Genomic DNA, 13820 nt, shown 5'->3' on the forward strand with positions numbered 1-13820 from the left:
ATCAAATTGGATTTCTAATGAAAGGGGACGAAATTTTAAGATTACCCATATTTTTTGTTTCGTCTAACGATTTACGGTTTGTGAAATCAAGCATTTTGAATGATTTTGGTGAATTTTATTATTTAACTAGATTTTGACCCATGTTAATCCACGGGCTTTATTACGTTTTTACTTTGGAAGAGAGCCAATAATTTTAACCTACAAAACGAATCAGGTACCTTTATAATGGCTTAGTTGATGATCCTCATGATCCATTATATGTCTTGCTAAAGTTTTTGGAAAATATGCAACTTTTGCCAAAATGCAAATCAAATAGGCTAAGAAACATTCACGTGTTTCCATGAACAACCCATAACGCTTAGAAGAAAGGAGAAACCAGCCCAACAATTTCGAACATCGCATGATATGGGAAAATCTTTCATCATGTTCAAGTACCCGGCGCCACATATTTTTAACTTTCCATCTTTAAACGCATTTACCTTCCCATGCTCGCTTCAATATCATTCCACAACATCCTAATAATCTCTTACCATCATGGAGTCCTCGAGTTAATGAAATCAGTCTTAATTTGAACTTTGAAGTGATCCCGTTGAAACTTCTTTGGTTTTATTGAACTTAAATGACTTCAATGGACACTCTCCGCCAATTCATTTGGAGCTGTAATTTCGAACTGTAATAAGATCAAATTAGCATCACACCTTTTAAGAATGACAAAGATAACAATTCACTGTTTTGCCCGTGATGGGACTGAAAACCCGTAACATCTTGATTCATAGGTACACTCTAGTTTATAAGCCTCTTAGTAATTAATATAACACTCACGTCACAAGGTGCTCCACTGGTCAGATGTTTAGAAATCCTCACAAAAAATCTCGGGTTCACACCTCCTTTAGGTAAGGGAAAGGGATTGGAAATCTGGAACCCGAATGGGTAAAACAATCCTTCTTTTTCTTTGTTTACTAATAATAATTACAAACCATGTGACGGTTCGTAGATTTATAATTTTCCTTCATCCGGTAATCAAATGGTGTAACGTAGGTATATGGATGTCCTTCATTTGATTAATCTAGTCATGAATCATGAATTCTAACCAAGAGTAAGTTATCATGTCGAATTGGTTGCTACAATTAGTAGACTTCCTTCTTTTCATTTGCTTTGTGGCTACCACCGTTGGATAAGGCTCCAACAACTTCATTAGTTAAAGCATATACTATGAGATTAAATTAACAGTAATTACTTTAAATTATAGTAATTGTAATATCTGTCCAGTTGATTCTAAAACCAAAATGCAACATAACCAAAAACATTTCTATGCACTTTGTTTAGTTATAGATTTGTAATATCAATTTTCTAATCACTATATCATTGAATGTGATAGTTTTATTTTATCATACGGCATTATCAAGAGATATCACAAATCACAAATTGAAACTCAAAATTATTTGATAAATAGAAGAATTACACCATATTAATTGATTCGATCGCCGTTTCGAAGACAATCACATTGGTAGATTTTTTCCACACTCCTATATCCTCCATTCTTATTCTTATTCATTATTATAGTATTTACATATAAAAGTAATACAATATTTGAAAAGAAGATTGAAACTTGGCCATTAGAAAAAAGAAGATTGATCGATGCGAGCAGTTTGGGTATGTTAAGTTGTTAACCGTATACATAGTTTGAATTTGTTTGGGGTTTTTGACTTTTTAGTAATTGTGATCTAATTTTAATCTAAAATCTGTTTTAATTATAAATAAGTATAAAGGTGATGACTTGTATGTAATTAAAGGGAAATTAGAAAGTTGGATATGAGCTAATTATCTGCCACGTAAGCTGATTGAAAAACAGGGTATGTTCCTTTAATAGATAGGTAGATTGAAGTGAAAAAAAAGGAGGAAAGAATGTGTGATCTTGAATGATTCTTGAGTTTTTTTTTTTTTTTTTTTATGAGTTCTCAAAATAAATCACCCCTGTATAATATATAACAAGGATAATAAAAAATGAGAACTTATAATTAAATAAAATGGATATATAAGGTTAACCTTATTATCTCATTGGACACTTAAAATTCTTAGTAATTCATGTCATGCATCTAATCTTACCCGCAGTAAGATATATATAATTTTATTCATTTTTTATATATATATTTTTTAAAAATCTTTGTAAAACTTTATGTGATCTACACAATCAAAATACGGATCATGATAGCAAGTCGTAATTTACTGATTTAGCATCCCATAAAAGAACAATTAAGGCTATCTTTATTCAATTCAATTATATTTTTGGTCAATGCTTATAAGTATATACTGTATCTTACTCATAATTCAGTAAATATATAAAAGGCACAGGGTAACACCATCAGGCAAAAAGTCAACCCAACCAAGGCATTTGCGGCGACGTCGCCGCTAATACTCTGACACTGACAGGGGCCCGCTTTTTTCTCTGCTAGATTTACCATTACAAACATGGGGTCCGCATCGCCGCTAATACTGCCTGGTCGGGTTTGCCTCTTTCTAGCCTGATGGGCTTACGCTCCTCGTATAAAAATCATCAAACTCCGTCTCTTTCATAATGCATACAAAAGTTCATGATGGTTGTATTAGATAGTTTAACCATCCACTAAAAAAAATACAGAGTAGTCTATATTAATATGCATAAGCCTAATTTGATACGTTAAGTATGACCAAATTAGATTGATTCAGAGTGTGGCTTATCGGTAATCGGAAACATGTTTATATATACATTATCAATCAACGAGAGCAAGTACCCGCGCGTTGCGACGGTAAAATGATGAGGGTGATAGGTCATAAAGTGTGATAAGTTATAGGAGGTTATATGTCATAGAGTGTCATAGTCAAATGCCTTATTCGTACGGGCTCCACACTCGAATTTAAAAATTCGTCGAAAGTATATCAAATGATATCTCTAATGAAAGAGCATGAAATTTTAAGAACACCTATATAATTTTTATAATTTATCGATGTACGGTTTTTGAAATAAAAGATTTTGAAAGAATTAGAGGAATAAAATGATTTATGGAGGAGAGATAAAATTGTATGCATTGATGTATGGTACATTATGCATTAATATGTGTATATTGTTGAATTGAATGTTGAAAGTTGAAAAATAAATTTGCTTTATAATATAATATAGATAATAATTCACTTAAAAAAAATTCTTGAAAACATGTATCCAATGTTAAAATTTAGAGAATTGATTAAACATCCTAAGATTTATGCCTACAGATCAACCTACTAGTAGAAAAATAACACTTGTCAATAATTTTTAATTTACCAAAAATCATATTTTCATCTAATTTGTTATTCCTAATTTGCCCTTTTAGAGATAACTACTATTATTAATTGTTACTATTTACATTATTTACAAATCGTATTCCAGTATATTACTAAATTATTGAATCTTGATTGGAAGATTGAAAATCAAAAAAGCCCTAAAAATACATCTTTACACATTCTGTTGCAGATAGCTGGTTCAATTCCTTGTGTATAATAGGTATGAGATTTTTTTTTAATATAACCTTATAAAATAATATTCATATTTAATTTATGTTATTATTGTGGTATGCAGTATGCTCCATTCACATTCTGTTTTGAATGTAGTTATATTAGCGATGCTTCACATTATTATGAAATCTGTCTAATGCATTCTTCTTTTATACTTTCAAATATTTTTTGCGTTTTTTCAAGTACAAAATATGACATTGATGAAGATCAAGACACGAAACACAAATGGGGAAATTAAAGGCTAATTAATGTATACTATTCTTCATTTGATTAATAAGTCTGGCAAAAAAAATGGGGGCTTGCCACTATTTTAATTGATATAAATTCATGCACATCTATATAGCTTCTTAATCACATTACATAATATTGTGAATTAACATCCAAAAATGACCAATACACCAAAGAGTATTATGCCACTAGTTTAAGTTTCTTTTAAACCCAATCCGTTGCTTTAACTTGCTATGCATGTACGTATCATGACTTTAATTAGTTATATTTTTAGGATGGGTGACATTGTTCAAGATGGTCACAATTCTCAGGAGGTTGGGCAAAGCACTCAGCAAACTCCAGATACAATACAAGAACTCCCACAAGTTGGTATGAAATTTGATTCCGAAGATGAGCTTCATGTGTTTTATAAAAAGTATGCCTACCAAACTGGATTTGGAGTTCGGACATCGAGTACAAGAAGAGAGAGCAATACAAAATACTACGCACTTGAGTGTTCTAAAGGAGGTACATATGTTTGTAGAACCGAGTCTAATACGACGAGATTATCAAGCAAAACAGATTGTAAGGCAAAAGTTAGCGTAATTGTTTATGGTGACGGAAGATGCACTATATCTCGTGTTTTTTTAGAGCATAATCATGTTTTAAGTCCAAGAAAATCACGATTTCAAAGATCTCATAACAAGCTTGATTCGTACTCCAAAAGAAGGCTTGAGTTAAATGATTCCGCTGGTATTCCACTATGCAAAAATTTTCATTTGTTGGTAGTTGAAGCTCAGGGGTATGAAAATTTGGCTTTTGATGAGAGAGATTGTAGAAATTTCATTGCAAAAGCAAGGCAACTAAGACTTGGGACAGGGGATGCCGAAGCACTTCGTGATTATTTTGTTCGTATGCAAAGAAGAAGTCCAAACTTTTACTACGTGATTGACATGGATGATGAAGGTCGTTTGCGAAATGTGTTTTGGGTAGACCCAAGGTCTAGGGCAGCTTATGAGTCATTTGGAGATGTTGTGTCTTTTGATAGTACATACTTGACTAACAAATACGATATGCCTTTTGCTCCTTTTGTAGGGGTGAATCACCATAGACAATCTATTTTATTCGGTTGTGGTTTACTGTCAAGTGAGGATAAAGAAACATATGCATGGTTATTTAACTCATGGTTAGAATGCATGAATGGACGTTCACCAAAAACAATAATAACGGATCAATGTCGGTCAATGAAAGCAGCAGTAGCAAAAGTATTTCCAGAATCTCATCATCGACTTTGTCTTTGGCATATTATGAAGAAGATCCCCAAAAAGCTAAATGGGTATACTCAATATAAAGCTATTTACAGAACTTTAAAAATCCTTGTGTACGAGTCTATAGAGCCTCAAGAGTTTGAAGATGGATGGTCCAAAATGATTGAAGATTATAATCTTGAAAAAAATGAATGGTTAAGTTCCTTGTTTGATGAAAGAAAGCATTGGGTTCCTGTATATGTGAAAATAATATTTTGGGCAGGGATGTCACCACTCAAAGAAGTGAAAGTATATATACTTTTTTTTGATGGATATGTTAATTCAAAAACTACCTTACGGCAATTTGTTGAGCAATATCATAATGCATTGAAAAGCAAGATGGAGAAAGAAAGTAAGGCTGATTTTGCATCTCAAAATTCTTCATACAAATTGTTAACAGGTTTGTGTTTTGAAAAACAATTTCATGATTGCTACACCAATGCAATTTTTAAATTGTTTCAAAACGAGTTGCAAGGCATGTTATTTTGCAATCATTCGTTGTTCAAACAAGATGGTACAATATCTATATATCATGTCACGGATGTTGTGGACAAGAAATACGAGAAGTGTAAGAGGAAAGTTGTATATGACGTGAGTTATAATGAAGTTGGATGTGATATCAAATGCTCGTGTCATTTGTTTGAATTTCGGGGAATTGTTTGTAGGCATATGATGAAAATACTCATCGAGAAAGAAATTAAAGAATTACCTTCACGCTATATCCTATCTCGGTGGAGGAAAGATTTGAAGCATCGACACTATTACGTGACTAGTTGTTATGAAGATTTGAAAAATGAGGAGCAAGCTAAACAATTTAATCACTTGTGTTCTGACTTTTACGAGGCTGCTCACATTGCCAATTCTCGAGAAAAGTACGAATATTTGATAAAATGTATACAAGTGGCGAAGGAAAAGCTAAATCATGATACGAGTTGGGTTCTTACTAGTAACAAAGTTGTAATGTGTGAAGATGTCCAATGTGGTCCAAACCCAGCAGCAAAGTTGTTATCTCCCTCAAAAGTACGTGGTAAAGGTCGTCCGCCTTCGAAGAGAAATGAATCAATTGTAGAGGAGACAATAAAGGAAAAAAAAGAAGACGAAAAATGTACAATTACATCCCTCTTTTACTATCTTTAATGGCTTTATCATTGATATAGTTTCCGCTTAACATATGTACTGTAGGTGTGTGATGGAAAAAAGGACAAAGTACAAGATCAAAGGAATTCATCTTTGTCAGACATAAGAGCTGATAAGGTAATAACTTTGTCATCCCACAATATAAGAATTTGTTTTGTATATAATCCATCCCATTTATAAAGATTAGAATGGTTAACAGGGTACAAGCTCAAGTAGTAAAGATGGAAGAACTTTCATAAGTGATACCATGTTTCCTTCTACCTATTACAGTTTTGATCTTAATCATTGAGCAAAGATGTGAGTGTATAAATATTGTAATTATGATACAATATTTTGCGTTAAATGTATTATTGTGATACTTGGTAGAGCACTTCTAATGTATTTCAGTTATATATATGTATATGTGCAGGCTTATATATTTTTCATGATGATGATTGATGATCGCAAAAGCATGCAGGAGTGAAGTCATAGTGCAATCTTTGTAGGATAGCAATCTTTTTGGCAAATAAATTATAACATTTTAGTACGATGTTGATTTCTTTAGTACATGTTTTCTATACGTTTTATAAATATGTAAATAGTAACAATTAATAATAGTAGTTATCTCTAAAAGGGCAAATTAGGAATAACAAATTAGATAAAAATATGATTTTTGGTAAATAGAAAATTATTGACAAGTGTCATTTTTCTATTAGTAGGATGATTTGTAGGCATAAATCTTAGGATGTTTAATCAATTTTCTAAAATTTAACAACTTAAGAAAACTTGTTGGGCTAAAATAAATTTGAGATAAAAGTCATCGCGATCTTTCTGAAACTCCGTAAGAATGTACACATGCAATAAGTCATATGGTTAAAAAAAAATTGCTCAATCTAAATTGATTATTCAAATATATGCTTTAACAAATATGTGCATGAAGTTTGTATCTTGAGTCAATCTATTCATATATACAGTACAACAAAACGTTAACTAATACGATATTAGATAAAGATTAACTAAAAGTCAAGGTTACAAAAGCACTATTAGATTTGTGTTTGACCCAAAAATTTTAAACAGAAGATCTAAATTCTACTTAATTATTATTTTTAATCTTCAATATGTGATTTGTAAAAAAAATAGATTCCTCTACCCAGTTAAAAAGAAAAAAAATCAAAAACATCATAAATAATTATGTTTTTAGTCCAACAAGTAAATAAAACCAATATAAACATATACATTAATTCTAGTAATATATTAAATTTGAGCAAAGATCAGATTTTCCTGTATTGGTACCGTTAATGTTTGTTTTACTTCTTCCATAATCATAAATTTGGTATTCGTTTTGGGCCTCCGGTGATGCTACGAACTAATGATCTTCTTAAATTGCAAAAGTAAAAAAGATCAAAGGATTTGTACCTTTGTGGGATATTCTTTTTGGGGTTAGATATTCGTACTGATAATGTGTTATAAAACTAACGAAACAGAAAAATAAAGAAGACAAGAGAAATAGAGACAATGGAGAAATATATTATTCATCTCATATAAAGAATATATTTCTATTACAATAATAGCTTCTTCTCCAATTAATTAAATAATGTTTATAAATTAAATAAGTTTTTTCATTGTCGCATTGTGCGGGTACTATGCTCGTCTAATAAGACAAGTGACTCCTTTTTTCCCCTTAAATTTTCAGCCTTTGAAAAACCAAAATTACCCATCTCATTTATTCACTAATTTAAACATCTCCACCTAATATACCTATATTACCTTTAAATGAAATAACTTATAATATAGATTCATCAACCCTTAAAATATCTACACGTACTACCACCTTTAATAGCAATTACGTTTACATTCTCCATCATCGCTGCCCCCAATGACGCTCCCACCACTGTTACCACCACCTCTACCAACGCTACCGCCGACACCGCTACCCCACCACTACCGCATTAGGCGGGTATAAATCTAGTTTCTTTAATGATAATGTACACTTTCCGATAGAACTCATAGAAGTCATAACATATATATTCATACACATTAATTTTTCACGTACATAAATCGAGTGCATGATTTAGACAACCACTTCCAATAATAGCTTACGAGATTTTATTATATAAAAAAATTGTTAAAAACAATCCTAGTTAATGTGTATTAAAAAGCTATACTTGTTATATCAAGAGTCTATTTTTGAATTTATGATAAATTTATAACTATTTTATGTACCTTAACTACAGTCTCTGACATTGTATTTGACCCTTTATTATATCTCCGTACTTAATTAAAGATGTGACCAATTAACTATATATATATATATATATATATATATATATATATATATATGTTGAGAAAAAGAGGTGACGTAATAAATTAACATAAATATTTAATTTTATTTTTTTGACAGGTGAATTTCGCTAAAAACTTCGTGTTGTGATTCGATAGTGGGAGGTCTAACATACGTTGTCTTAACCGGATTTGCGTTAGAGAGCTTCCTCAAAGTATAAATGTCTATTTCAAATACCCGAAATGACTATTCCAAATACCCGATGGAGGAAAACCCACAAATGTCCGAAGGCAAGACGATTAATAGGGGTAAACTCATCCCTCATACTTGAACTAGGATATACCCAAGTCAAACCCTCATAAAGGGACTTCATATGTCCTCCCTAAGGCTTGAACATAAGACCTTTTGAATGGGGAGATGATTTTAGTTTCAACCATTGAGCTAATGCTCAAAGACATGTATTTAATTTTATTGATTGATGTATAATCTAAATATGGATCGAGTAAAATTGTTCACTCTAAAAATGTGAAAAGTTTCACAAACTTCCATGTTAAGAAGTATCCTATGTTTTTTTTTTTTTTTTCCGAAGAGTAAGAAGTATCTTATGTACCTTTAGTAGTTTTAACTTCAATTTTTATGATACAAATTTTGATGTTTAAGACAACCAAACAAGTTTGATCAATTGTGTATGAATATCCACGCACACCTTTACTTGAATAAATGGTTGATCTCTAACTTTCGAAATTTTATAAAATATAGATAACTCCCACTTATAAATTTTTACGCTCTTCAGTCTGAAAATTTTAATAAGCACCTACAAATTAAAGAGTAAAATTTTAACCAAACACTTCACAAAACTTATAAATGTGGTATGTGTTAACTTTACTCTTTTTACACACTCGACTAAGTTACGGAGATGTATGAAAATTCTATATACGTGAACAATAACAACATGATTACAGCTTCGCTTAGCGTGTTATAAATTTATTTACTCGTTACTAGTAAGTAGTGACTCCCAATATTAACTAGTTATAAGGGGTTATTAAACGAACCTAGCTATATACTTTTTTTTTTGGAAGAGTAAATTTTTATTAATAAAGCAACTAGCAAGGTGCTAGTTACAAAACAGTAGTACAACTACAAATACAAAAGAATGAACAACAAGAGATAAAGTCAAAAGCTAAACTGGAGATACAACAGAAAAAACACACTCTAGTTTCATTACCCAAAAAATAAAAAATAAAAATAGGAATTCTAAATATGTTTTTTGTTTGAGCCTACATAAGGTAATTAGATACGTGGGTTATGGAAATAATATTGGACAGAGTACACTCACTTGAACCAAAGCTTATACTACTATAGCTAGGGAGCAAAAATACTAGCACGACGAGGACTTGTGTGATTGTGTCTTTCAATATAAAAGTCAATGAGCTTTGACATAAACCTATAGTGGGCATATAGGTTAATTCAACCTCAATGACTTCACGATCACAAAGTGAATTACTTTGGAGGGTTTCTTCGCGAAAACAAGTGGAATCAGTAGAGCACATAAGAAGAAAAAAGAACTAACGTTTTGTAAGTTTGGAAAGTTACAAATTAACTAATTAAGTCGAAGTTATCTCATAATAAACAAAGTAATTAGCATTGACTAGGATTACATGAATTCCTATAAGAGCTAGTAAATATACATGATTGTTTCGATTGTTTGAATTCAAGTCTGAACATTTTCACGTTCAAGAGTATAGATTAGGGTTTTTATTAAGATAACTTAAGTTTATCCCTAGTTTGTTGCAGGTGCGGAACTACATAGATACTGGGGGTAGCCAAGGCTACGGGTCTGCTAAATTTACGTAGTTCAAATTTTTCAAAAAATTATGTATTTTTTATTGGTGTTACGGGTCAAATAAATATGGGATACCGGTCAATGTAACCGACTTCAAACTTTTGAAACATTTTATATCAATAGAACTTATAAAGATGAATCTATACAATTAAATGATAAAGAAAAACTATTTAAAGTGTCAAAAATTCTTAAAACATTTTTTTTTTGAACAACGAGTCAGTAGTTATTAGTTAGCCATAGATCCTTTAAAAAAAAGTTAAAAAACGTAACATTTTAGTCGTTATCGTTCCTTTATACTGATACACAAGGCTAGTGGAAAAAAACTGTGGTACATGTGACTTTCGATTCTCGTTCTGCCACTGAGTTGAGTTGCTGGTTTTTCAAAAAAATTTATTTTGGGATTGCTTCTTTTTTTTTCTCTCTGTAAATCTGTTTATCGATTTTGTTTTTAAATAACTAATCTATACTATAATTAAAAGAGGAGGTTGAAAGTACATTTGGCACCTCTTAAAACTCTTTTTAGGCCTAAAGTTCTCTCCTTATTAATATAGAGCTCTCTTTTTTTCTAAATTTTTTTAATTTTTTATTTGTTTATTAAATAGATATTATATTTAAAACTCTATCAAAAAGCTTTTTTTATCAAAACAATTTTTTTTAAATTTTAAAGATATATAATATCTTTAGAACTCTTTCAATAAATTATTATATATACAACCTAAATTTGTATTAATCATTGTCATTCATATTATTCATGTTCTTCCTATCTTTAATAAATAAATCAAATTCAGAAAATTTCTCAACAATAAAAAATATACGGTTTTTTTATATCACTTTTATTTTATTTTTAAATTTTGTTCGTATTTGTTTATTATTTGATCAATTGTTATGTTTTTGTCATTTTTGATTTCTATTAATCTAGTTTGTTGTTAATTGTAGTTTGATTATGACTTCTTCTTCCACTACAAAAGGTTTATTTTTTAAATTTGTTTTGTTAATGTTTTATTATTTTTCACATGTATTGTTATTTATTATTTTGATATTTACCTTTGATATATATATATACTGAGACTATCTGTCCATCGGACAGAAATGAAGACTAGTAATAATTATATAAGCAATAATATATACTTGTTGAAAAAATCTTTATGTGTACGCTTATTGCATGTATAAAAGAAATAATAACGGTTTTAAATAAATAGGTACTCTGACGTACTTACTTTTATCCCCGATAAATGTTAATATATATACAACTAGCATTTTAACCTTGGCGTTGCCCGGGAAACAAAACTGTACTACACGAACGTTAAAACTGATGCAAGAAACTATTTAAAAATGATGCTCATATAGTTGTAGCGGAAACACTACACGATTCTCTGGTCGTTGGTCAGTGATTACCCAACTGTTAAAAAAAATACAAAAAAAGAATATAAAATATATTGCATTTCTTGGACACATAAAAAAGGTTAAATACTGACACTTTTGTATAGCAGAAACAGTTATATGGTGGTGGTTAGATTGCTATTGGCTGTTGTAAAAAATATATTTTTTTCAATGTAAGTAATTCAAAAAGTTAGAAAACTTAGGGTGCAAAGCACAAGTAGAAAGAGGCAAATTTTAGTAGCAAAAAGAAAAATTCTAAAATTTGTGGTGAAATCGTAAATAAATCAAAAAAGTTAGGTGGTCAAAGTTAATGCTAAGAAAGTGGGGTTCAAACCATAAATTTAAAAAAGCGGAAATTAACCAATGAGTTGGTTACCCATTGATAAAGTCTTAAATCTTGGGAAAATCTACTAGAGTTCGAATCTCGTTTTTTACATTTGCAGAAGTGGATTATTATGGGATTTTCGAAGATCTTGGGTTTCATTCCAGGCATGCGTATCTTAAATGAATGTCATTATGGTGCCTTCAATGCCTACTACTAACTCGTTAAAAAAATAGCCGGAAATTGGGGGGGGGGGATTTAGAGAGTAAAAATCGTAAATAATAAATTAAAGGGTAAAAATAAAAGCTTACCCAAGCCATCCATTTTAAATATAAAACTTTTGCTTAAAAAACGGGAATGTAGTTTGTGCCTAACTGCCTATTAAGATTTTAACCCACGTTTGCATTATCCAGTTAACTATAAATCCATTTTAAAAGGACGACTCTCTACGGATGAGATTGAAAGAGAATTCAATTGAACGTACAAGATTAAATAAAAATCAAACTCACCGTTTGAGTCTATTTCGAAAACGTCACGTCGTTAAAACCGGTGGTTCAGCCTCCGATGTTGGGGTTATTCTTGTGTCTTAGCGCTTCTCTAATTGACACGGGTTTTTTCATCCCTTTAATAGATTTAACAGTTAAAGTCCCGGGATGAATATAGAATGTGTACATGTTGTATTTCTATGTTGGTTTGTAATTTTATGCCCTAACGCCTTGCTAGCTGGTATATTATTAATAATATTTTTGTTTTACGCATGCCTCGCTGTTCAAAAAAGTTGTGCGTCTCACTCAACATCGATCAAACCTAAAATATATAAAAATTTAGCTGACACACATGTGACATACTGACATGTGCATATCAACTACCCTCACAACTAGCAATATGCTTATGTAGATTTTAAATTATTATATCTTGTCTAATTAGACATTTAATTTAATCGTTGACTTGGTTTACGTTCAGAAGTTAGGATAAGAACTAATATTTGGTTATTTATTTTAAGACCATCATTTATACGTTAGTGGTCTTCAGGCCAGCTGATATCGTTCTCCTATTGTAAATATTTTGTATTACAACTATTGTGGATGATTTTTGCTCGAAATGAGATGTGTATTTGAATTCATTTTTAAATCCACGTGAGGAAAAAAAAAGTATAAATTGGACCAGGTTAGTGGTTGTCAGTGATGAAGACATATATGTATTTGGAAGGGTCAAGACTCACCCGGCCTTTCAATGATGTTATAATTTACACGTATAATAACTATATAAAATTTTGGGCCATAACTTATATGGGGCTCATCCAAGTCTCAATAAAACCAAGTAGGCTTATAAACAAGTATGGGTAAAAAATAGTTGTGTTACAAAGCTTAATGTAATCAATCTTTTTATTTTGTTATCTCTATATTTTTTTAACAATCTTTAGCTTTTATTACCTTTTGTTTAGTTTTGGCTTATCCAAGGTATAATTCTTGGCTTCGCTACTTGTTTTTGTGGAATGATTAGCTGAATCCAAAGGACTAGAAGATGAAGGTTTTTTTAGCCGATAATTTATGTCTGTTACTAAAAGGCTTTTATCTGTTATATACGAAAATACAAGTAATTTCCTAAAAAGTTTTTAATTTAAAGATATTAATTAGTTAAAACATACTAGTATACCATTATAATAATACACAAAATACCAAAAAAGAATTCTAAATTAAAGACCAAAAGCATAACAAAAAATTGACATGTCAAATGTTTTCTTTTGTAGGAATTGTGAATGTAAATGAAATATATCTAAATTAAAAAAGACATGTTGATGACACATTAACAACCACGCTCATTGACTTTGAAAAA

The 13820-nt window shown here is 30.6% G+C and overlaps 1 protein-coding gene across 1 annotated transcript; it reads left to right on the forward strand.

Moving 5' to 3' along the window:
- The first annotated feature begins 4031 nt into the window (after positions 1-4031).
- On the forward strand, positions 4032-6468 carry LOC122583607 (protein FAR1-RELATED SEQUENCE 6-like). The gene is made up of 3 exons (XM_043755993.1): positions 4032-6107; positions 6225-6296; positions 6379-6468. Exons 1-3 carry the CDS (start codon positions 4032-4034, stop codon positions 6466-6468), a joined length of 2238 nt encoding a protein of 745 aa, XP_043611928.1.
- Positions 6469-13820: the final 7352 nt, after the last annotated feature.

Source organism: Erigeron canadensis, chromosome 9, assembly GCF_010389155.1.
Source record: "Erigeron canadensis isolate Cc75 chromosome 9, C_canadensis_v1, whole genome shotgun sequence".
Lineage (NCBI taxonomy): Eukaryota > Viridiplantae > Streptophyta > Magnoliopsida > Asterales > Asteraceae > Erigeron > Erigeron canadensis.